Source organism: Bidens hawaiensis, unplaced genomic scaffold, assembly GCF_021521415.1.
Source record: "Bidens hawaiensis isolate Kalapana, Puna unplaced genomic scaffold, B.hawaiensis_p1.1 tig00021509_1, whole genome shotgun sequence".
In the NCBI taxonomy this organism is placed as follows: Eukaryota; Viridiplantae; Streptophyta; class Magnoliopsida; order Asterales; family Asteraceae; genus Bidens; species Bidens hawaiensis.
The window spans coordinates 186,247-212,685 of NW_027493343.1; the positions used below are offsets into that span (position 1 = coordinate 186,247).

The window sequence follows — 26,439 nt, forward strand, 5'->3', positions numbered from 1 at the left end:
TATATTTAGAGCAACCTAGTCCGATTCTCACGCCGGAGGGTGGTCACAAGGAGGAACCCCCCCCCCCTTCTCAGTGACGAGCTTACGTTGTCTGTTTTGCAGGTGGAGAAGAATAGCCATCTTTGCCAGACCTAACCCTCGTGGGAAACATCTACTTAACCCTAAGATTATCCTTAATCTGTCGGGGTCACTTAGTGTTTCTTCATTTCTATATGTCAATGTGTTTATATATACTCCGTATAATGAATTAAGAATTTAAGATAGCTATGCTCTGTTTTAGTTGTACTACAATTCTACTAATCAAAACTCAACCAAAACAAATTTGAATTACCAATTTAAATTCCTTACTATACTAAAACAATAACATGATAAACATAAATATTCAAATAACAAATCCCAATTTAAACCCAATACATATCACCATCACTTATAAATACCTCCTATTTTATTATTTTCACCATCATTCATCATCTCCCTCCAACAAAACTTACAAATATGTAAACCATTAACCGGAATATCCTCTTACTACTACTACTCCTCCACCTCTTCATCGCCGGAATATTCCCAATGACTTCCATCCACCACCATACTCACCATTGCACCACCACCTCCACCATCCCACTCCACCGTTGCCTGCCACCGTTCCCGCCACTACCACCAAACCACCCACAACAAGAAGAAATCGATCCAAGATACGGCGATGCGAAACGATTAGTCTCATCTGGACCAAACCCAATTCATCATTGAACCAATAATCAAATCTACGATATGGGTTTTTGTTAAAACTTGAAATCTTGGATGCCCATATCGTTTATTCGATCAAACTCATTTGAATCCCGTCAATTCGTTTCAAGTTCAAGATCCATAGTGAAGAAAAGTAGTAGTAGTAGTACTACTACTTTTTATTTTTTTTTCTTTTATTAATATGTTTAGAAGTATAGGTTTATAATTTGAAAATAGGATTGGTGATTCGGTTCTTGTTTAATAATTAATTGGTTAGTTAAGTAATGTTCAAAAATATGCATAAAATTCAAGTTTGGTCATTAATCAGGTTTTATAAAAGTTATCACAGTTGATTACATGATCTGCCACTAAATTGATAATATATAGGTAAAATCTTTAGGTGAATGAGCAAAGTAACCATTGATAATATATCGGTAAACTGCTACTAAATTGTCATCGGTAATATGTCAGTAAAGGGTCATCGATATTTTAGGAAAAAGCATATCGTTTCCAACACAACACAATTGTCGGTAATATATCATTATGCTACCTGTCGATGATCAATCGGTATAATCTTTACCCACTTCATGTTTGCAAATTTGATTTTAATAAGCTACATAATTACTACGCCTAGCGGTATGAAAGTGCATGATATAGTGTTCCTCTCTAATTGGCGATGATTTTATTGTTTTAGTCATATTGTAAAAAAAATGCGTAGAATTATGAGTATATTTAAAGAGTGTATAAGTTAGTCAGTCTATTCTTCTGACTTTCAGTTTCGCTGAAAGAGAGGCTATATATGCTATCAATACATCGACTTTACACTTGTTCAATGACCTCAATTATCTCTATGCGTATTTCGTGCTATTGATATCTTGGAACGGGATTTTGAATACAGATCTTGCTTCAATTTCTTTTGGTATATATGGTTCATTATTGTTTATCCACTTATGTATATGTATATTGTTTACTAATAATTAATGATAGTAAATATTTTCTTATTCATTCATAATAAGTGCTTCAATTCCTAATTATTATTTGTACAAACAAAGTTTAGTTTACTTGACTTTGAACAAGTCTTATTTATACAACACACACCAACTAGAAACTTGAAGCACCGGTTCTTCGATATCGATTAACTGACGTAGTACATAGGATTAGGCATCTTGAAGGTGCGATCTCCGGTGTTGGTACCGATTAAATCGCTCCATTGATCACCTATGTTTCCTCTAATCCTGTATCCAGCCTCTTCTAACTCCTTTCTTTTGCTTGATTTAAACACCACTGCACTATGATCATCATTCGGTCCCCTACACATAGTTTTAAGTTTAACAAATATACATTTTGAAAAAATTATTGATTTTTATAGTATAACTAAAATAAGGAATTCTCAGAGACGGCCTGGAATTACTGACTTTAAGAAGAGCTTCTCCCATTCAGTATAGCCAGCTGCCTTTAGATTTTTTATACGAAGGTCCGTGAACTCTTCATACAATCCAGTGATAAACACGATCTTAAATCCTAACTTTATAAGTCTTTTGTATAACTTAAGAGCCTGGGGTATGGCCTCGGCCTCTGCTTTCTCTATCCAACCCGCAAACGTCGGCTCGTAAATTGCCCTGAATATTCATGACAACATGTTCCAATATATGATTAAAAAAAATCTATCTGGTTTAAGGAAAAACACCATTTTTAACGGTTGCCAATTACCAACTGCCACTGAAGCGCATTTAGCCCAATTGTAGGCCGAGCGTGGTTTAGATGGATTTAGTAGTAGGTTATTAGTTGTTAAAAAAAATTACCAATTGCCTTCAGCAAGGAAATATGGGAGATTAGAGAGTGTGGTTTCATCGACGTCGAAAACCCAAACGTCCTTGCCGTCGCCAGTGACGTTGAGGCCTTTGGCATACGCATAGGCTTCGTCACAGACAAGTTTGCAGTCCTGCTTGTACTGGCTTCCACGCATGTATTGGCCGACATAGTCAAAGCATGCTCCAGGAACTTTTGTCCATTCACGGACGTTGTAGGCCTCAACGCCAAACCGCCAGCTTAAGCAGCGGCCGGAGCCGGAATGGGGCATCACCAAGTAGTTTTGGTCGTTGGTTGGAAATGCAACGGCTGTTGCAATGGTTGCCATAAGGATGAGAAACATAAAACCCATGTTTTGAATAATAAGAAGATGTGTAGTAATGTTGAGTTGTGAAATGGTACTATAAATAACCCTTGTTTGGTCGAATAGGGCTTTGTTTTTCTATATATTACGAGTTTACCACTTAGGGTTCCAATCATTTTACATAATATAAGTTTTATTTCTCATTTATCATAACTATTTTTATTGTCTCACATGTAAATTTAGCATACAAGATATTAGGGCTAGTTGATGTGCAACCAATTGTATGCCAAGTTTCAATATTTATAACACTAGTATACATATTGATAAATGAACATTGTAGAAAATCATATTGATAAAACTTTAAAACCTAACTATACTAAAACTAACTTGTGATCCAAAGCATAAAGTATACCAAAGAAAATAAAACAATTTTGTTCAATATTATACAATTATAATAAGCAAATTTTACACAACTAATTAACTACTTATACTAGTGTATAGTAACCTCAAATTAGTATTAGTTATGATTATCTGTTTAGTTACATATAATCTAGTTAATTAATTTAACAATCGAAAAGAATTTTGAATTAAAAAAATCTCAAAATTTGTTAGTAGGTTATAAAAGCTTTCAATCTAGACACGTGAAAATCATCGGAATGAGGCGGGGTTCCTTTTGTGTATCCTTTGGTAGTTTGGTCCCCATCTTTTATTTTTTAAGCTTGTTGTCTTAGTTATCTCTTTAACTGCGGACAACGTTACCCGTTCTGGGACCATGCTACTCATGATTAGTCCGTAGATTTTTAAAGACATGTGTATATTAATTAAGGAAAAAACTACCTTCAACGATAGGAAAAAAACTTTGAAATCAAAAATAATGAACTATCAGAGTCAAAAGACTCAAAACTAACCAAGTAGATACATGAAACTCTTGCGGTCAAAATAACGTGAAAATGTTGGGGTCAAATTAAATTAACAAAACTATTGAAGTTAAAATAAAATAAACAATGTTATTGAAATTAAAACAAACCGACCAAAGCTTCCACATTCTATTTTTCATACTCTAAACTATGTAATAGAGAGTAGTAGTAAATATCTGTTTATAGAGGTTACTATTCATCGTCTATATAATTATGTGAGTATGTAAAGAAAGAATAATAAAATAAATGTTTGTAAGTAAATTATAATAAGGAATAGAGAGTTAGATGTGACCTTAAATCATTAATTATTATAAATCAATTAGTATAATAGATAGTAAGATAAGATAAAATTGATATAAATTTCAGACCAATTAATTACTTATACTACTAACCTCAAATCACCTCAAATCATCTATATATATTTTAAATGAGGATCCCTGACGCCGATAATGTTTCTTTTTGGAATATTTCAAGTTTTATTCTCGGTATATATTTTCTAATGTAATCAAAATAATGGAATGCTATAATGACCACAAGTGAGCTAATTTTGTCTCGGGCTTGAGACACTCAAGCCCTTGATGACGTTTTATACGGCGTCGTAGATACTTAATTGCAATTTTTAAAGTTTTAATTTTTATAAATATTTAAAAGGTTATTAGTTTAACCAATGAAATTTTTAAAACGTTGGTTAATTTACAGTTTCAGTATAATTTATAATTTAGTTAAATCCTTTATATCGTGCATAGGTAAAAAACCTACAAAAAAATCAGTATTAGTATTGTTGTTTATCTTAACCGATTAAACATTTGTTTTTATGTTTTCAATTCAAATGTCTTTATTGGTAGCTATACCGTGCGCCGGCTAGATAACGGTACAATTACAAACCAAATCGATCTCTCTTAACACATAGCACAAAACGGAAGGGGGGGGGGGGGGGAATCTAGTTGATATTAGTTACATATAACCTAGTTTAATTATTTAACAATCGAAGATAATTTTAAATCAAATAATAATCTCAAAGTTAAGGTGGGGTTCCCTGTTTACCCTTTGGTTCCAATCTTTCTTCTTTATGGTCCTTGTTGTAAGGATTGGAAAACACATATACAACGTTATCCATTCTACAGATCATAATGTTTAGAATTTTTTTGGCCGATAAACAACGAATTGATTATACTCTGTACGAGGTGACTCAATGACGAAAGACCACCACCAGCTGGCTCAACCCAGTCGTACGGAGCCCTTAAGCGTCTCCAAGTTATCTTCAGTTCTGGAGAAAAAACACTTTTTAAAGTTCGGACGCCCTTAGAATGGAACCGGTAATCACAAATATCTCAGTATTTCTTCATTGAGTCACTCATGTTCTCCCCAAAATGTTGTTAGTAAGGATTAAACTTAGATCTCCATTGAAAACCACAACTTTCTACCACTGTGCCATATTAAAAAGCACTTATATGTATAGTAGAGAAAAAGGATTGGTCTGTAGATTTTTTAAAGGCATGTGTATAATAGAGAAAAAAGAATTTCTAGATCTTTTGATTGATTGATAGAGAAAATATATATATATATATATATATATATATATGATCTAACTTGATATGAAAGCTATATGGGTTTGATGAAACTTATAACTCGCTTATTTTTTAATATAAAATTGTTTATTAATTATTAATAATATACTTTAAAAAAATTAATTTTTAATTTTTTATATATCCCTATTTTATAGGATTTGTGTATTAAATCATTGGTGAGAGTAATTTATAATTTAATGAGACTTTATAACCCGTTTAAGGCTATCTGGGTTTGGTGAGACTCATACCCGTGAATTCAGGTCAAATGTATGACAATCATTCATTTACACATAAAACAATCTGGTGGCTTGAGATAATGTAGATAACAACCAGAGATGTATTAAAGGTTTCGTTTATATATATATATTTAAGATAAGATTATATTTGTAAAACTTGAAATTAATTTTATATTTGTAGAATTAATTTTTATATATGTATAAAATTTGAAATAATCTAGGTCTACTCGATTAATTTTTTAACAATCTACTTGATTATTTGAGACATGATGAAAATATTATAAAAAAACAACCTAATAAAAAGACAATGTTATTATTTTTTTTCAATCTCACACACACATTTGGTCACTCCCAACATAACTATAAAATATCAAAACACACACTTAATCAAATATATCAAAAGTTTTATCATAATAATCAAATACATCATGTTTCGGGATAGATTAGGAATAGTGAACATATCAGACAAGATAGGAGAGTGGAGATTGAGATGGTTTGGACATGTGAAGAAAAGACAGACGACGAATCCTGTTAGATCCGTAGAAAACATTACTATAGAGGGGAGGAGGGGTTGAGGACGGCCTAAATTTACATGAGATGAGAGGATTAGACATGATCTGATAGACCTAAACCTCTCAGAGAACATCGTTGAGGATATGAATTATTGGAAAAGTAGAATTAAAGTTAAAGATTTTTATGGAGAAATGAACACTTTATGGCTTTTATCTACCTTATTCTGGTCACACACAATAATGGTATTTTCTTCCCATATATATATATATATATATATATATATTTAAATATATATATATTATTTACCGATGAACTTTGATTTCCTTATATTGCTCCATACATATGTATTCTAGAGCTGATGGTCTTTCTGGAAACCACCTCTTTATCTCTATGGATAGAGGTACGGTGTGCTTACATTCCACCATTTCCAGACTCTATTTATGGTTTTGCTTTTAGTGAGACTTCAATGTGTATGATTGCTTGATTGATTGGAGAGGCTTGTGACCGTAAATGTATTTTTGTAGTAAAGTGTGGTCACTATTTGGTACTCAAGAGCTGATAAACCCACGTTTTATACAAGTAGTGTGTTTTGTTTCTTTGTGAAGTGTCTTCTTGTGTTTTATTTTTCTTTTTTTCTAGAAAGGACTATGTTCTTTTTCTTTTATCATAAGGTTGGGAAAAGTTTGGATAAAATATCTCTTATCGTATAAAGTGTGCGACGGATTTTAGGCCATTGATTTTATTTAAAACAAACACGTGGTCATATATATAATTGCATATACATAACCTAGATCTTTTAGGTAGAAGAGGTTCGTCTTGTCAAACTCTACTATATAAGATTTTAAGTTTTCACTTTATAATTTCTAGCTTATAGATTTTAAAATCATTATTTAAAACATTGTATTTTTGTTTATTTTTTTAATCGTGTCTTTTTTTTTCTTAAAATTGTGTTTTTTTACGTTATTTTTTTTACACATTGTGTATATTTTACAACTTATACCCTTCCTAAATCTAGGAGACTATGTATGATAATGTATCTCTATAAGGCTATGCGTAGTGGAGGAGCTACAAATAAGGACGAATTACGACACGTGGCGTCCAGTAAGCAAGGGTGAGAATTTGTTTTTGATGTGTAATGGTGTAGGGGCTACAAACTGGGCCCACGATATCTTTTTTTATTTTTCTTTTTATAATTAAACTAAACAAATAAAGACCAAGAAAATTAAATAATAAAATAAAAATGTATTTAAATTAAAAAGAAATACAAAAAAAATACAAAACTAGAAAAAACATAACTAAAAAAAGAAACTAATATCTGTAATATTCGCGCATTTTTTCACATCGTCGTTGATACAATAATGCGACATCCTCGTGAAACCCCTCCAATTTGAATGATTCGTAGTCTTATTTCATTTGACGTAATTCCAACGTCTAGTTCAACTTTTCTTGTTGTTTGTCGGATGCTCGAAAGTTGTTTCCTATTTCTGCAGCATTTGTTTCCAAATGACCGACCAACTCATTTAATTGTCCGACGTCTTCACTGTCCGCCGTATTGAATCGTGATGACGACGAACCTTCCCCCTTATTTTTTCTCGATCTCCCGCGTGGTCGAGGCAACTTCTGTACTTCTTCGTCGTCGGCTAAATTAACTGCGTCGTCCTCGAAGAAGTTACGAGCATCGGAGGGTGTGCTTGGTGTGCTCGGATTTGTCGACGACAATGTCGTAGAATTTTTTGAAGGTCGGGATGAGCCGGCTGTGCCCCATTCCATTTCGCGCAATGGCGTAGTTTTTTCCAACAATTTAAATACTTGAACGGTTTCCCAGACCGCCCTTCGGTTTGGCCTTGAGCTCGAAAGTCGCTCAAGGCTTGAGTTATAATGCCGCCGTCGTTATGCACGCTACGCCAACCGGGCCCTTACAACCGGTTAAATATCCCGGCAATTTTTGACAATCGGCGTTAAGCCCCTTCCAGTGTGCTTGAACTGCTTCTTTTCCCGGTAGTCTTCGGGTTACCGGTTATCGCGAGCCAAGCTTCAAATACTTTCTCCCAAAACATCCCGGTGGCTTGAAAAGTTAGCTACAAATTAAAATTATTTGTCACAATTAGTATACATTTTTAATAAACACTAAATACATTTTTAATAAATACTTAATATTAAAAAACTTACCGACGTTGGGATCCTTCGAAATGACGATCCAAGCCCTTGCGAGGGTCACCTCCTCCTCCTCCTCGGTCCATTGCTTGTATGGCTCGCGTTGCGGCGTCGGGTCACCGGGTTGTTTCTTTTTGTGTTTCCGGGTCGGCTTTTGGCTTGAACTGGAGGCCCGTGTCGTTTGCGTCTCCGGCACCGTCACCGGCTCCGACTCCGATGGTGTAGACCCGAACGCCGGCTTTAAGTTTTGGGGCATGAGATAGTTGGCGTACATGTTTAGGTTCGGGTCGGGATATTGAAACGGATACGTCGGTTGGTTTTGGTTGTTCAGGTTCCATTGTAAGTTCACGTTCGGTTAGTTTTGCGAACCATGATATTGACCGAAATGAGTGAATAAGTGGTTCGGTTGGTTCGAGTTGTTTCTAGGATTCATTTTACTAGATTTTTTGAAGAAGTTGGTATGAATTGTGTATGAAATGGAAAAGAATGTGTATGTTTATATATATATATATATATATATATATATATATTGTTTTAATTAATTTTTTATTATTTTTATTTTTAACCGTTGTCAACGGTAATAATATTAAAATATTAATATTTTTCAAACCTTTCCGGCGACAATTAGCCCCCCCCCCCTATCGCCCCAATATCACCGGAGGAGGGGGGCGGTGTTCCTCTTCTTTCTCGCCCCATTACAGTTGGCCTGAAAGCGGGTTCGATATATGTTTGAAAGAACACTTAACTATAAAAACTAATGATTCAATTTAAAAGACATTTTTTTATTCACCAGACATATAAAACATGTTCTCGCCGTATGGTTCTTTCAACTCATAATTATATTTTCTAAAAATACATCTAATAAAATACAATAATTTATTAATGAAGATAACGTTTAATCCTAATTCTAATTCACCTGAAAACCATGGTCTCTCTATAAGTATTCCCCAATTTTGTTCCCAAACTAACATCATATACAAACACTTAGGTGTAAAACCAATTAAGGGTTTTGCTAATTCATTATTTTTCTCAAACGGGACATGCTTATAATTTGATTTTAGGATGAATCGAAAGCCGGTATGACGATCAAGAACATGACAACAATTGCATGCTCCCATTAATGGTGAAATTTTTTTAGGGTTGCATTCATCAAACAAATGGGGAACGAAAATATAGATATAGCCACGGTAATATGGAAATTCAGGGCGGCTTTAGCATTGTCTCTTGGTGGTGTTCTTTATTCATTGATCATACACAAAAGATCGAAAGCTTCTCGATCCCCAAGTGACTATCGTAAACATTCGGATTATGTTGTTTGTTTTCCTACAAAAATCTATTTGTTCATAACTTTCTAATGAAGAATGTTTGTTCAGATTGCAAAAGGCAGGCAAATTCAAAAGGCAATCATCTCCATTTTGATCCTCAGGCATCAGATAAACATGTAAGAACCAGTTTATATATACCAATTTTGTTCTTTTATCATCTTTATATTCAAGATTTTTTAGTCTACAATAGTTATATAAATAATAGAAAATGGGTCGGTTATTGTGTATTATATATGAGGCTGGTTCTATGCGGAACAAAGTTGTTTGCCACTTGTGAGAAACAAATAACAAAATAAATTATGTCTCTCTTTAATCTTAAAAACAACAAAAGTATAAGGAAAAGATTGGAATACAAATTTTATTCATCTGACTTAAATATAAAAAAATAAATCATGAACCAATTTTAATTTTCTATGTATATAACCAACAGATGTGTAAGTCATCTCTAGGTTATCTTATCTAAATATGTGTATATATATAAAGTTATAAACATTCAAAGGTTAAATTAATATATATTAGCATATTAATCTAATGATTTTTTATATACATAACATACACATAGTATGTAAAATGATTTTTTTTTTTTGAAAACATCAACATTTAATAACAAGATTAAATGATTAAGATTTACTGTTTTTGTTCTTGCAATAATTTAGTGAAAGTCTTGTTTTTCTCGTACTGTAGGAAGAAAACAACACCGAATCTCGACAACCAAATATAGAATCTACCAAAGGGTATTCACGAGCAGAAAAGGATACTCATGAGCAAGAGATCAAGAACCTAAGAAACACGGTCAGAATCCTTAAAGAAAGAGAGAGTAACTTAGAGATCGAGTTACTTGAATACAATGGTCTAAAAGAGCAAGAAACTACAGTCATGGAGCTTCAAAACCGTCTAAAATTGAATAAAATGGAAGCTAAATTTTTTGCTCTAAAAATAGAGTCTTTACAAGCTGATATTAGAAGATTTGAGGAACAAATGGCTGACTACAAGAAAGTTGTAGCGGATCTTGAAGCTGCGCGAGCCAAAATAAAGATGTTGAAAAAGAGGATTAAATCAGAAGACGAACATAGTGAAAAACAAAGTTTGGATTTCCAACAACGATTTGAAAAAATGCAGGAAGATGAACAAAAGATTGTGTCGGAAGTTGAAGAGTTAAGAAAAACTAACCATAATTTGCTGTCGGAAAACACGGATTTAGCTCATAGATTAGATTGTGTTCAAAATCTTGCTACATCAATGTTAGAAGATGGCGAGGTAAGCGGATCAATCCCATTTTTTCAGTTTATTTCTAACGAATAATTAACTGTTTGATGGTAAATAAACCAAATCCTGAAGGGTAAACCTAAAACACGAAACTTTCAAAATGGATAATGGGTCAAGTATGGGATCCAGATATGAGATTGGTTTCAAAATTTTCACGAGTAAGGTATTAACTGATACCCTACTACTCATCCAAAATATTCATATCTGTTTACCCAAATCATATTGTGAACATTTTTTTTATTAATTTTTCTTCTTACTTTGGTAATAGAATACTTTACCAATTAACTAATTCTTAGTTTATATTTCTAATTTTATTGTATACTACATCTATATGAAAATTAAAATAGTAAAAAGTGCATTTACCAGTGTTATAAAAGTCGGATTCCAAGGCCTTGGAATTGGCGATTCCAAGGTCCTCAGATGTAACATCCTAAAATTTATAATGTTGAATAAAGAAAGTTACGTTTTGTGATTTCGCGTTATTAATTATTTAATATCGAGTAAAGAACGGATCATGGACTTAGATTAATTGAGATGGGTTAAATGAGAATGGGCCTTAGGTCCATGGGCTTTAAGGGATATAAATATCCCCTAAACCCTAAACCATCATTCATTTCAATCTTATTCTCTAACACACTCCAAAACACACACGACCCGAACCAAGATCCAAAGACGAGGACCCGAGCTTGTTGGTGCTAGATCGTCGTGACGAACCAAAGCAGCAAGACCAGCTCGTGTCGTAGTTCGACTCATTTACGGTACGTTTATATCGAGAACTTGTTCGTTTAGGTTTGGATTAGTATAGAAATGATAGATCTGTGTTTGTATGGTAAAAACGAATCCAACAAAGCTAAACTTACTGAGAAAGAGTACACTGACACTCGCCAGCAGTACTCTTATCGTCCTTATTGGACGTTAACGTCAGGTTCTCGGGGCAAACGTCGGACTCTTCGACGTAAACCTCTGGGTCATGAGAAGAAGAAGACATTTTTTAATGTTAAGGATGAAAGAAAGCGGTTTCAGAAGAATGCTCGCCGGAAAAGATGAGAATTCGCCGAAAATCGCTTAAAAGAAAAAGAAGAGTGAAGTGAAGATAATGGACGAAATACACCCTCTCCACCTTATATACTCATCGCAAGGAATGCGATGAATTTAATGCGAATGAGAGAGAAAGCGTAGGAGCAATGACACGGCGACACGTGTGGATAAAGCAAGCTGGCAACAGATGTCAGAATGGCGCGTGCCATGAAACTCGCGCCCACGCGCCTAAAAAAGCGTTCAGATTGACCACATGCTGTCACGTCGTCACAACTTCCTGCACATCCTGAAACCGTCAGAAGACGCCAACGTCCTCTCAACCTATTGGACTGTCCTTATCCTTTCACCAACCCTCCGAATTTCAAAAAGATTCAAAAAGATTCAAAAATAAGAGGGAATATACCCCCTTACCTTGGAAAGCAAGAAACCATAAGACAAGTAAGGCTACACGTATAAGGCACTAACTCTTATACTTCAGTAATGTCACCTGAAGAAGGAATGAGTAGGGCGGGAATATTCCCGCCCAAAAGAGCCAGTCCGTACGCTTCTAGAAGATCTTTTGTACTATACCTACCAAGGTATGGACAAATAGACAAGATCTGACAAAACCAACCCATGAACCAATCACAGGGTGACAGCTCACTGACAATAGTACGAGGAGGAGCACGCTCCAGTACAAAATGTCACTATCAGCCGCTGCCTACCCACCAACTCCCATCATGGCACGAACGTAGCCCATAGTTGGTGGAAAAGGAATATTATATACAGCTGACCGTACCTGCTTGGAAACCTACCTTCGGCTATAAATACTCCAACACCTTGGAACGGTATCATTATCTTCTCTCTAGCTATTTTTCTTTATATACACTTATATTTAGAGCAACCTAGTCCGATTCTCACGCCGGAGGGTGGTCACAAAGAGGAACCCCCCCCCCTTCCCAGTGACGAGCTTATGGTGTCTGTTTTGCAGGTGGAGAAGAATAGCCATCTTTGCCGGACCTAACCCTCGTGGGAAACATCTACTTAACCCTAAGATTATCCTTAATATGTCGGGGTCACTAGTGTTTCTTCATTTCTATATGTCAATGTGTTTATATATACTCCGTATAATGAATTAACAATTTAAGATAGCTATGCTCTGTTTTAGTTGTACTACAATTCTACTAATCAAAACTCAACCAAAACAAATTTGAATTACCAATTTAAATTCCTTACTATACTAAAACAATAACATGACAAACATAAATATTCAAATAACAAATCCCAATTTAAACCCAATACATATCACCATCACTTATAAATACCTCCTATTTTATTATTTTCACCATCATTCATCATCTCCCTCCAACAAAACTTACAAATATGTAAACCATTAACCGGAATATCCTCTTACTACTACTACTCCTCCACCTCTTCATCGCCGGAATATTCCCAATGACTTCCATCCACCACCATACTCACCATTGCACCACCACCTCCACCTCCACCTCCACCACCCCACTCCACCGTTGCCTGCCACCGTTCCCGCCACTACCACCAAACCACCCACAACAAGAAGAAATCGATCCAAGATACGGCGATGCGAAACGATTAGTCTCATCTGGACCAAACCCAATTCATCATTGAACCAATAATCAAATCTACGATATGGTTTTTTGTTAAAACTTGAAATCTTGGATGCCCATATCGTTTATTCGATCAAACTCATTTGAATCCCGTCAATTCGTTTCAAGTTCAAGATCCATAGTGAAGAAAAGTAGTAGTAGTAGTACTACTACTTTTTATTTTTTTTCTTTTATTAATATGTTTAGAAGTATAGGTTTATAATTTGAAAATAGGATTGGTGATTCGGGTCTTGTTTAATAATTAATTGGTTAGTTAAGTAATGTTCAAAAATATGCATAAAATTCAAGTTTGGTCATTAATCAGGTTTTATAAAAGTTATCACAGTTGATTACATGATCTGCCACTAAATTGATAATATATAGGTAAAATCTTTAGGTGAATGAGCAAAGTAACCATTGATAATATATCGGTAAACTGCTACTAAATTGTCATCGGTAATATGTCAGTAAAGGGTCATCGATATTTTAGGAAAAAGCATATCGTTTCCAACACAACACAATTGTCGGTAATATATCATTATGCTACCTGTCGATGATCAATCGGTATAATCTTTACCCACTTCATGTTTGCAAATTTGATTTTAATAAGCTACATAATTACTACGCCTAGCGGTATGAAAGTGCATGATATAGTGTTCCTCTCTAATTGGCGATGATTTTATTGTTTTAGTCATATTGTAAAAAAAATGCGTAGAATTATGAGTATATTTAAAGAGTGTATAAGTTAGTCAGTCTATTCTTCTGACTTTCAGTTTCGCTGAAAGAGAGGCTATATATGCTATCAATACATCGACTTTACACTTGTTCAATGACCTCAATTATCTCTATGCGTATTTCGTGCTATTGATATCTTGGAACGGGATTTTGAATACAGATCTTGCTTCAATTTCTTTTGGTATATATGGTTCATTATTGTTTATCCACTTATGTATATGTATATTGTTTACTAATAATTAATGATAGTAAATATTTTCTTATTCATTCATAATAAGTGCTTCAATTCCTAATTATTATTTGTACAAACTAAGTTTAGTTTACTTGACTTTGAACAAGTCTTATTTATACAACACACACCAACTAGAAACTTGAAGCACCGGTTCTTCGATATCGATTAACTGACGTAGTACATAGGATTAGGCATCTTGAAGGTGCGATCTCCGGTGTTGGTACCGATTAAATCGCTCCATTGATCACCTATGTTTCCTCTAATCATGTATCCAGCCTCTTCTAACTCCTTTCTTTTGCTTGATTTAAACACCACTGCACTATGATCATCATTCGGTCCCCTACACATAGTTTTAAGTTTAACAAATATACATTTTGAAAAAATTATTGATTTTTATAGTATAACTAAAATAAGGAATTCTCAGAGACGGCCTGGAATTACTGACTTTAAGAAGAGCTTCTCCCATTCAGTATAGCCAGCTGCCTTTAGATTTTTTATACGAAGGTCCGTGAACTCTTCATACAATCCAGTGATAAACACGATCTTAAATCCTAACTTTATAAGTCTTTTGTATAACTTAAGAGCCTGGGGTATGGCCTCGGCCTCTGCTTTCTCTATCCAACCCGCAAACGTCGGCTCGTAAATTGCCCTGAATATTCATGACAACATGTTCCAATATATGATTAAAAAAAATCTATCTGGTTTAAGGAAAAACACCATTTTTAACGGTTGCCAATTACCAACTGCCACTGAAGCGCATTTAGCCCAATTGTAGGCCGAGCGTGGTTTAGATGGATTTAGTAGTAGGTTATTAGTTGTTAAAAAAAATTACCAATTGCCTTCAGCAAGGAAATATGGGAGATTAGAGAGTGTGGTTTCATCGACGTCGAAAACCCAAACGTCCTTGCCGTCGCCAGTGACGTTGAGGCCTTTGGCATACGCATAGGCTTCGTCACAGACTAGTTTGCAGTCCTGCTTGTACTGGCTTCCACGCATGTATTGGCCGACATAGTCAAAGCATGCTCCAGGAACTTTTGTCCATTCACGGACGTTGTAGGCCTCAACGCCAAACCGCCAGCTTAAGCAGCGGCCGGAGCCGGAATGGGGCATCACCAAGTAGTTTTGGTCGTTGGTTGGAAATGCAACGGCTGTTGCAATGGTTGCCATAAGGATGAGAAACATAAAACCCATGTTTTGAATAATAAGAAGATGTGTAGTAATGTTGAGTTGTGAAATGGTACTATAAATAACCCTTGTTTGGTCGAATAGGGCTTTGTTTTTCTATATATTACGAGTTTACCACTTAGGGTTCCAATCATTTTACATAATATAAGTTTTATTTCTCATTTATCATAACTATTTTTATTGTCTCACATGTAAATTTAGCATACAAGATATTACGGCTAGTTGATGTGCAACCAATTGTATGCCAAGTTTCAATATTTATAACACTAGTATACATATTGATAAATGAACATTGTAGAAAATCATATTGATAAAACTTTAAAACCTAACTATACTAAAACTAACTTGTGATCCAAAGCATAAAGTATACCAAAGAAAATAAAACAATTTTGTTCAATATTATACAATTATAATAAGCAAATTTTACACAACTAATTAACTACTTATACTAGTGTGTAGTAACCTCAAATTAGTATTAGTTATGATTATCTGTTTAGTTACATATAATCTAGTTAACTAATTTAACAATCGAAAAGAATTTTGAATTAAAAAAATCTCAAAATTTGTTAGTAGGTTATAAAAGCTTTCAATCTAGACACGTGAAAATCATCGGAATGAGGCGGGGTTCCTTTTGTGTATCCTTTGGTAGTTTGGTCCCCATCTTTTATTTTTTAAGCTTGTTGTCTTAGTTATCTCTTTAACTGCGGACAACGTTACCCGTTCTGGGACCATGCTACTCATGATTAGTCCGTAGATTTTTAAAGACATGTGTATATTAATTAAGGAAAAAACTACCTTCAACGATAGGAAAAAAACTTTGAAATCAAAAATAATGAACTATCAGAGTCAAAAGACTCAAAACTAACCAAATAGATACATGAAACTCTTGCGGTCAAAATAACGTGAAAATGTTGGGGTCAAATTAAATTAACAAAACTATTGAAGTTAAAATGAAATAAACAATGTTATTGAAATTAAAACAAACTGACCAAAGCTTCCACATTCTATTTTTCATACTCTAAACTATGTAGTAGAGAGTAGTAGTAAATATCTGTTTATAGAGGTTACTATTCATCGTCTATATAATTATGTGAGTATGTAAAGAAAGAATAATAAAATAAATGTTTGTAAGTAAATTATAATAAGGAATAGAGAGTTAGATGTGACCTTAAATCATTAATTATTATAAATCAATTAGTATAATAGATAGTAAGATAAGATAAAATTGATATAAATTTCAGACCAATTAATTACTTATACTACTAACCTCAAATCACCTCAAATCATCTATATATATTTTAAATGAGGATCCCTGACGCCGATAATGTTTCTTTTTGGAATATTTCAAGTTTTATTCTCGGTATATATTTTCTAATGTAATCAAAATAATGGAATGCTATAATGACCACAAGTGAGCTAATTTTGTCTCGGGCTTGAGACACTCAAGCCCTTGATGACGTTTTATACGGCGTCGTAGATACTTAATTGCAATTTTTAAAGTTTTAATTTTTATAAATATTTAAAAGGTTATTAGTTTAACCAATGAAATTTTTAAAACGTTGGTTAATTTACAGTTTCAGTATAATTTATAATTTAGTTAAATCCTTTATATCGTGCATAGGTAAAAAACCTACAAAAAAATCAGTATTAGTATTGTTGTTTATCTTAACCGATTAAGCATTTGTTTTATGTTTTCAATTCAAATGTCTTTATTGGTAGCTATACCGTGCGCCGGCTAGATAACGGTACAATTACAAACCAAATCGATCTCTCTTAACACATAGCACAAAACGGAAGGGGGGGGGGGAATCTAGTTGATATTAGTTACATATAACCTAGTTTAATTATTTAACAATCGAAGATAATTTTAAATCAAATAATAATCTCAAAGTTAAGTTGGGGTTCCCTGTTTACCCTTTGGTTCCAATCTTTCTTCTTTATGGTCCTTGTTGTAAGGATTGGAAAACACATATACAACGTTATCCATTCTACAGATCATAATGTTTAGAATTTTTTTGGCCGATAAACAACGAATTGATTATACTCTGTACGAGGTGACTCAATGACGAAAGACCACCACCAGCTGGCTCAACCCAGTCGTACGGAGCCCTTAAGCGTCTCCAAGTTATCTTCAGTTCTGGAGAAAAAACACTTTTTAAAGTTCGGACGCCCTTAGAATGGAACCGGTAATCACAAATATCTCAGTATTTCTTCATTGAGTCACTCATGTTCTCCCCAAAATGTTGTTAGTAAGGATTAAACTTAGATCTCCATTGAAAACCACAACTTTCTACCACTGTGCCATATTAAAAAGCACTTATATGTATAGTAGAGAAAAAGGATTGGTCTGTAGATTTTTTAAAGGCATGTGTATAATAGAGAAAAAAGAATTTCTAGATCTTTTGATTGATTGATAGAGAAAATATATATATATATATATATATATATATATATATGATCTAACTTGATATGAAAGCTATATGGGTTTGATGAAACTTATAACTCGCTTATTTTTTAATATAAAATTGTTTATTAATTATTAATAATATACTTTAAAAAAATTAATTTTTAATTTTTTATATATCCCTATTTTATAGGATTTGTGTATTAAATCATTGGTGAGAGTAATTTATAATTTAATGAGACTTTATAACCCGTTTAAGGCTATCTGGGTTTGGTGAGACTCATACCCGTGAATTCAGGTCAAATGTATGACAATCATTCATTTACACATAAAACAATCTGGTGGCTTGAGATAATGTAGATAACAACCAGAGATGTATTAAAGGTTTCGTTTATATATATATATTTAAGATAAGATTATATTTGTAAAACTTGAAATTAATTTTATATTTGTAGAATTAATTTTTATATATGTATAAAATTTGAAATAATCTAGGTCTACTCGATTAATTTTTTAACAATCTACTTGATTATTTGAGACATGATGAAAATATTATAAAAAAACAACCTAATAAAAAGACAATGTTATTATTTTTTTTCAATCTCACACACACATTTGGTCACTCCCAACATAACTATAAAATATCAAAACACACACTTAATCAAATATATCAAAAGTTTTATCATAATAATCAAATACATCATGTTTCGGGATAGATTAGGAATAGTGAACATATCAGACAAGATAGGAGAGTGGAGATTGAGATGGTTTGGACATGTGAAGAAAAGACAGACGACGAATCCTGTTAGATCCGTAGAAAACATTACTATAGAGGGGAGGAGGGGTTGAGGACGGCCTAAATTTACATGAGATGAGAGGATTAGACATGATCTGATAGACCTAAACCTCTCAGAGAACATCGTTGAGGATATGAATTCTTGGAAAAGTAGAATTAAAGTTAAAGATTTTTATGGAGAAATGAACACTTTATGGCTTTTATCTACCTTATTCTGGTCACACACAATAATGGTATTTTCTTCCCATATATATATATATATATATATATATATTTATATACATATATATATATATATATATATTATTTACCGATGAACTTTGATTTCCTTATATTGCTCCATACATATGTATTCTAGAGCTGATGGTTTTTCTGGAAACCACCTCTTTATCTCTATGGATAGAGGTACGATGTGCTTACATTCCACCATTTCCAGACTCTATTTATGGTTTTGCTTTTAGTGAGACTTCAATGTGTATGATTGCTTGATTGATTGGAGAGGCTTGTGACCGTAAATGTATTTTTGTAGTAAAGTGTGGTCACTATTTGGTACTCAAGAGCTGATAAACCCACGTTTTATACAAGTAGTGTGTTTTGTTGCTTTGTGAAGTGTCTTCTTGTGTTTTATTTTTCTTTTTTTCTAGAAAGGACTATATTCTTTTTCTTTTATCATAAGGTTGGGAAAAGTTTGGATAAAATATCTCTTATCGTATAAAGCGTACGAGGGATTTTAGGCCATTGATTTTATTTAAAACAAACACGTGGTCATATATATAATTGCATATACATAACCTAGATCTTTTAGGTAGAAGAGGTTCGTCTTGTCAAACTCTACGATATAAGATTTTAAGTTTTCACTTTATAATTTCTAGCTTATAGAATTTAAAATCATTATTTAAAACATTGTATTTTTGTTTATTTTTTTAATCGTGTCTTTTTTTTTCTTAAAATTGTGTTTTTTTTACGTTATTTTTTTTTACACATTGTGTATATTTTACAACTCATACCCTTCCTAAATCTAGGAGACTATGTGTGATAATGTATCTCTATAAGGCTATGCGTAGTGGAGGAGCTACAAATAAGGACGAATTACGACACGTGGCGTCCAGTCAGCAAGGGTGAGAATTTGTTTTTGATGTGTAATGGTGTAGGGGCTACAAACTGGGCCCACGATATCTTTTTTTATTTTTCTTTTTATAATTAAACTAAACAAATAAAGACCAAGAAAATTAAATAATAAAATAAAAATGTATTTAAATTAAAAAGAAATACAAAAAAAATACAAAACTAGAAAAAACATAACTAAAAAAAGAAACTAATATCTGTAATATTCGCGCATTTTTTCACATCGTCGTTGATACAATAATGCGACATCCTCGTGAAACCCCTCCAATTTGAATGATTCGTAGTCTTATTTCATTTGACGTAATTCCAACGTCTAGTTCAACTTTTCTTGTTGTTTGTCGGATGCTCGAAAGTTGTTTCCTATTTCTGCAGCATTTGTTTCCAAATGACCGACCAACTCATTTAATTGTCCGACGTCTTCACTGTCCGCCGTATTGAATCGTGATGACAACGAACCTTCCCCCTTATTTTTTCTCGATCTCCCGCGTGGTCGAGGCAACTTCTGTACTTCTTCGTCGTCGGCTAAATTAACTGCGTCGTCCTCGAAGAAGTAACGAGCATCGGAGGGTGTGCTTGGTGTGCTCGGAATTGTCGACGACAATGTCGTAGAATTTTTTGAAGGTCGGGATGAGCCGGCTGTGCCCCATTCCATTTCGCGCAATGGCGTAGTTTTTTCCAACAATTTAAATACTTGAACGGTTTCCCAGACCGCCCTTCGGTTTGGCCTTGAGCTCGAAAGTCGCTCAAGGCTTGAGTTATAATGCCGCCGTCGTTATGCACGCTACGCCAACCGGGCCCTTACAACCGGTTAAATATCCCGGCAATTTTTGACAATCGGCGTTAAGCCCCTTCCAGTGTGCTTGAACTGCTTCTTTTCCCGGTAGTCTTCGGGTTACCGGTTATCGCGAGCCAAGCTTCAAATACTTTCTCCCAAAACATCCCGGTGGCTTGAAAAGTTAGCTACAAATTAAAATTATTTGTCACAATTAGTATACATTTTTAATAAACACTAAATACATTTTTAATAAATACTTAATATTAAAAAACTTACCGACGTTGGGATCCTTCGAAATGACGATCCAAGCCCTTGCGAGGGTCACCTCCTCCTCCTCCTCGGTCCATTGCTTGTATGGCTCGCGTTGCGGCGTCGGGTCACCGGGTTGTTTCTTTTTGTGTTTACGGGTCGGCTTTTGGCTTGAACTGGAGGCCCGTGTCGTTTGCGTCTCCGGCACCGTCACCGGCTCCGACTCCGATGGTGTAGACCCGAACGCCGGCTTTAAGTTTTGGGGCATGAGATAGTTGGCGTACATGTTTAGGTTCGGGTCGGGATATTGAAACGGATACGTCGGTTGGTTTTGGTTGTTCAGGTTCCATTGTAAGTTCACGTTCGGTTAGTTTTGCGAACCATGATATTGACCGAAATGAGTGAATAAGTGGTTCGGTTGGTTCGAGTTGTTTCTACGATTCATTTTGCTAGATTTTTTGAAGAAGTTGGTATGAATTGTGTATGAAATGGAAAAGAATGTGTATGTTTATATATATATATATATATATATATATATATTGTTTTAATTAATTTTTTATTATTTTTATTTTTAACCGTTGTCAACGATAATAATATTAAAATATTAATATTTTTCAAACCTTTCCGGCGACAATTAGCCCCCCCCTATCGCCCCAATATCACCGGAGGAGGGGGGCGGTGTTCCTCTTCTTTCTCGCCCCATTACAGTTGGCCTGAAAGCGGGTTCGATATATGTTTGAAAGAACACTTAACTATAAAAACTAATGATTCAATTTAAAAGACATTTTTTTATTCACCAGACATATAAAACATGTTCTCGCCGTCTGGTTCTTTCAACTCATAATTATATTTTCTAAAAATACATCTAATAAAATACAATAATTTATTAATGAAGATAACGTTTAATCCTAATTCTAATTCACCTGAAAACCATGGTCTCTCTATAAGTATTCCCCAATTTTGTTCCCAAACTAACATCATATACAAACACTTAGGTGTAAAACCAATTAAGGGTTTTGCTAATTCATTATTTTTCTCAAACGGGACATGCTTATAATTTGATTTTAGGATGAATCGAAAGCCGGTATGACGATCAAGAACATGACAACAATTGCATGCTCCCATTAATGGTGAAATTTTTTTAGGGTTGCATTCATCAAACAAATGGGGAACGAAAATATAGATATAGCCACGGTAATATGGAAATTCAGGGCGGCTTTAGCATTGTCTCTTGGTGGTGTTCTTTATTCATTGATCATACACAAAAGATCGAAAGCTTCTCGATCCCCAAGTGACTATCGTAAACATTCGGATTATGTTGTTTGTTTTCCTACAAAAATCTATTTGTTCATAACTTTCTAATGAAGAATGTTTGTTCAGATTGCAAAAGGCAGGCAAATTCAAAAGGCAATCATCTCCATTTTGATCCTCAGGCATCAGATAAACATGTAAGAACCTGTTTATATATACCAATTTTGTTCTTTTATCATCTTTATATTCAAGATTTTTTAGTCTACAATAGTTATATAAATAATAGAAAATGGGTCGGTTATTGTGTATTATATATGAGGCTGGTTCTATGCGGAACAAAGTTGTTTGCCACTTGTGAGAAACAAATAACAAAATAAATTATGTCTCTCTTTAATCTTAAAAACAACAAAAGTATAAGGAAAAGATTGGAATACAAATTTTATTCATCTGACTTAAATATAAAAAAATAAATCATGAACCAATTTTAATTTTCTATGTATATAACCAACAGATGTGTAAGTCATCTCTAGGTTATCTTATCTAAATATGTGTATATATATAAAGTTATAAACATTCAAAGGTTAAATTAATATATATTAGCATATTAATCTAATGATTTTTTATATACATAACATACACATAGTATGTAAAATGATTTTTTTTTTTGAAAACATCAACATTTAATAACAAGATTAAATGATTAAGATTTACTGTTTTTGTTCTTGCAATAATTTAGTGAAAGTCTTGTTTTTCTCGTACTGTAGGAAGAAAACAACACCGAATCTCGACAACCAAATATAGAATCTACCAAAGGGTATTCACGAGCAGAAAAGGATACTCATGAGCAAGAGATCAAGAACCTAAGAAACACGGTCAGAATCCTTAAAGAAAGAGAGAGTAACTTAGAGATCGAGTTACTTGAATACAATGGTCTAAAAGAGCAAGAAACTACAGTCATGGAGCTTCAAAACCGTCTAAAATTGAATAAAATGGAAGCTAAATTTTTTGCTCTAAAAATAGAGTCTTTACAAGCTGATATTAGAAGATTTGAGGAACAAATGGCTGACTACAAGAAAGTTGTAGCGGATCTTGAAGCTGCGCGAGCCAAAATAAAGATGTTGAAAAAGAGGATTAAATCAGAAGACGAACATAGTGAAAAACAAAGTTTGGATTTCCAACAACGATTTGAAAAAATGCAGGAAGATGAACAAAAGATTGTGTCGGAAGTTGAAGAGTTAAGAAAAACTAACCATAATTTGCTGTCGGAAAACACGGATTTAGCTCATAGATTAGATTGTGTTCAAAATCTTGCTACATCAATGTTAGAAGATGGCGAGGTAAGCGGATCAATCCCATTTTTTCAGTTTATTTCTAACGAATAATTAACTGTTTGATGGTAAATAAACCAAATCCTGAAGGGTAAACCTAAAACACGAAACTTTCAAAATGGATAATGGGTCAAGTATGGGATCCAGATATGAGATTGGTTTCAAAATTTTCACGAGTAAGGTATTAACTGATACCCTACTACTCATCCAAAATATTCATATCTGTTTACCCAAATCATATTGTGAACATTTTTTTTATTAATTTTTCTTCTTACTTTGGTAATAGAATACTTTACCAATTAACTAATTCTTAGTTTATATTTCTAATTTTATTGTATACTACATCTATATGAAAATTAAAATAGTAAAAAGTGTATTTACCAGTGTTATAAAAGTCGGATTCCAAGGCCTTGGAATTGGCGATTCCAAGGTCCTCAGATGTAACATCCTAAAATTTATAATGTTGAATAAAGAAAGTTACGTTTTGTGATTTCGCGTTATTAATTATTTAATATCGAGTAAAGAACGGATCATGGACTTAGATTAATTGAGATGGGTTAAATGAGAATGGGCCTTAGGTCCATGGGCTTTAAGGGATATAAATATCCCCTAAACCCTAAACCATCATTCATTTCCATCTTATTCTCTAACACACTCCAAAACACACACGACCCGAACCAAGATCCAAAGACGAGGACCCGAGCTTGTTGGTGCTAGATCGTCGTGACGAACCAAAGCAGCAAGACCAGCTCGTGTCGTAGTTCGACTCATTTACGGTACGTTTATATCAAGAACTTGTTCGTTTAGGTTTGGATTAGTATAGAAATGATAGATCTGTGTTTGTATGGTAAAAACGAATCCAACAAAGCTAAACTTACTGAGAAAGAGTACACTGACACTCGCCAGCAGTACTCTTATCGTCCTTATTGGACGTTGACGTCAGGTTCTCGGGGCAAACGTCGGACTCTTCGACGTAAACCTCTGGGTCATGAGAAGAAGAAGACATTTTTTAATGTTAAGGATGAAAGAAAGCGGTTTCAGAAGAATGCTCGCCGGAAAAGATGAGAATTCGCCGAAAATCGCTTAAAAGAAAAAGAAGAGTGAAGTGAAGATAATAGACGAAATACACCCTCTCCACCTTATATACTCATCGCAAGGAATGCGATGAATTTAATGCGAATGAGAGAGAAAGCGTAGGAGCAATGACACGGCGACACGTGTGGATAAAGCAAGCTGGCAACAGATGTCAGAATGGCGCGTGCCATGAAACTCGCGCCCACGCGCCTAAAAAAGCGTTCAGATTGACCACATGCTGTCACGTCGTCACAACTTCCTGCACATCCTGAAACCGTCAGAAGACGCCAACGTCCTTTCAACCTATTGGACTGTCCTTATCCTTTCACCAACCCTCCGAATTTCAAAAAGATTCAAAAATAAGAGGGAATATACCCCCTTACCTTGGAAAGCAAGAAACCATAAGACAAGTAAGGCTACACGTATAAGGCACTAACTCTTATACTTCAGTAATGTCACCTGAAGAAGGAATGAGTAGGGCGGGAATATTCCCGCCCAAAAGAGCCAGTCCGTACGCTTCTAGAAGATCTTTTGTACTATACCTACCAAGGTATGGACAAATAGACAAGATCTGACAAAACCAACCCATGAACCAATCACAGGGTGACAGCTCACTGACAATAGTACGAGGAGGAGCACGCTCCAGTACAAAATTTCACTATCAGCCGCTGCCTACCCACCAACTCCCATCATGGCACGAACGTAGCCCATAGTTGGTGGAAAAGGAATATTATATACAGCTGACCGTACCTGCTTGGAAACCTACCTTCGGCTATAAATACTCCAACACCTTGGAACGGTATCATTATCTTCTCTCTAGCTATTTTTCTTTATATACACTTATATTTAGAGCAACCTAGTCCGATTCTCACGCCGGAGGGTGGTCACAAAGAGGAACCCCCCCCCCCTTCCCAGTGACGAGCTTATGGTGTCTGTTTTGCAGGTGGAGAAGAATAGCCATCTTTGCCGGATCTAACCCTCGTGGGAAACATCTACTTAACCCTAAGATTATCCTTAATATGTCGGGGTCACTAGTGTTTCTTCATTTCTAGATGTCAATGTGTTTATATATACTCCGTATAATGAATTAACAATTTAAGATAGCTATGCTCTGTTTTAGTTGTACTACAATTCTACTAATCAAAACTCAACCAAAACAAATTTGAATTACCAATTTAAATTCCTTACTATACTAAAACAATAACATGATAAACATAAATATTCAAATAACAAATCCCAATTTAAACCCGATACATATCACCATCACTTATAAATACCTCCTATTTTATTATTTTCACCATCATTCATCATCTCCCTCCAACAAAACTTACAGATATGTAAACCATTAACCGGAATATCCTCTTACTACTACTACTCCTCCACCTCTTCATCGCCGGAATATTCCCAATGACTTCCATCCACCACCATACTCACCATTGCACCACCACCTCCACCTCCACCTCCACCACCCCACTCCACCGTTGCCTGCCACCGTTCCCGCCACTACCACCAAACCACCCACAACAAGAAGAAATCGATCCAAGATACGGCGATGCGAAACGATTAGTCTCATCTGGACCAAACCCAATTCATCATTGAACCAATAATCAAATCTACGATATGGTTTTTTGTTAAAACTTGAAATCTTGGATGCCCATATCGTTTATTCGATCAAACTCATTTGAATCCCGTCAATTCGTTTCAAGTTCAAGATCCATAGTGAAGAAAAGTAGTAGTAGTAGTACTACTACTTTTTATTTTTTTTTCTTTTATTAATATGTTTAGAAGTATAGGTTTATAATTTGAAAATAGGATTGGTGATTCGGGT

General features: G+C 34.4%; 4 protein-coding genes across 4 annotated transcripts; 2 read left to right on the forward strand and 2 right to left on the reverse strand.

The window, feature by feature from the left end:
• Nucleotides 1-1,704: 1,704 nt before the first annotated feature.
• On the reverse strand, nt 1,705-2,913 carry LOC143563699 (acid phosphatase 1-like). The gene is made up of 3 exons (XM_077051187.1): nt 2,526-2,913; nt 2,139-2,342; nt 1,705-2,033 (listed from the first exon to the last, which is right to left on the reverse strand). The coding sequence occupies exons 1-3, from the start codon at nt 2,882-2,884 to the stop codon at nt 1,859-1,861; spliced, it is 738 nt and encodes a 245-aa protein (XP_076907302.1). The 5' UTR covers nt 2,885-2,913; the 3' UTR covers nt 1,705-1,858.
• Nucleotides 2,914-9,381: 6,468 nt separating this feature from the next.
• Nucleotides 9,382-10,851, forward strand: LOC143563718 (protein CHUP1, chloroplastic-like). Its single transcript, XM_077051202.1, has 3 exons — nt 9,382-9,508; nt 9,598-9,665; nt 10,234-10,851. Exons 1-3 carry the CDS (start codon nt 9,382-9,384, stop codon nt 10,849-10,851), a joined length of 813 nt encoding a protein of 270 aa, XP_076907317.1.
• Nucleotides 10,852-14,435: 3,584 nt separating this feature from the next.
• On the reverse strand, nt 14,436-15,648 carry LOC143563700 (acid phosphatase 1-like). Its single transcript, XM_077051188.1, has 3 exons — nt 15,257-15,648; nt 14,870-15,073; nt 14,436-14,764 (listed from the first exon to the last, which is right to left on the reverse strand). Exons 1-3 carry the CDS (start codon nt 15,613-15,615, stop codon nt 14,590-14,592), a joined length of 738 nt encoding a protein of 245 aa, XP_076907303.1. The 5' UTR covers nt 15,616-15,648; the 3' UTR covers nt 14,436-14,589.
• A 6,474-nt stretch (nt 15,649-22,122) lies between these two features.
• On the forward strand, nt 22,123-23,591 carry LOC143563719 (protein CHUP1, chloroplastic-like). Its single transcript, XM_077051203.1, has 3 exons — nt 22,123-22,249; nt 22,339-22,406; nt 22,974-23,591. The coding sequence occupies exons 1-3, from the start codon at nt 22,123-22,125 to the stop codon at nt 23,589-23,591; spliced, it is 813 nt and encodes a 270-aa protein (XP_076907318.1).
• The last annotated feature ends 2,848 nt before the right edge of the window (nt 23,592-26,439 follow it).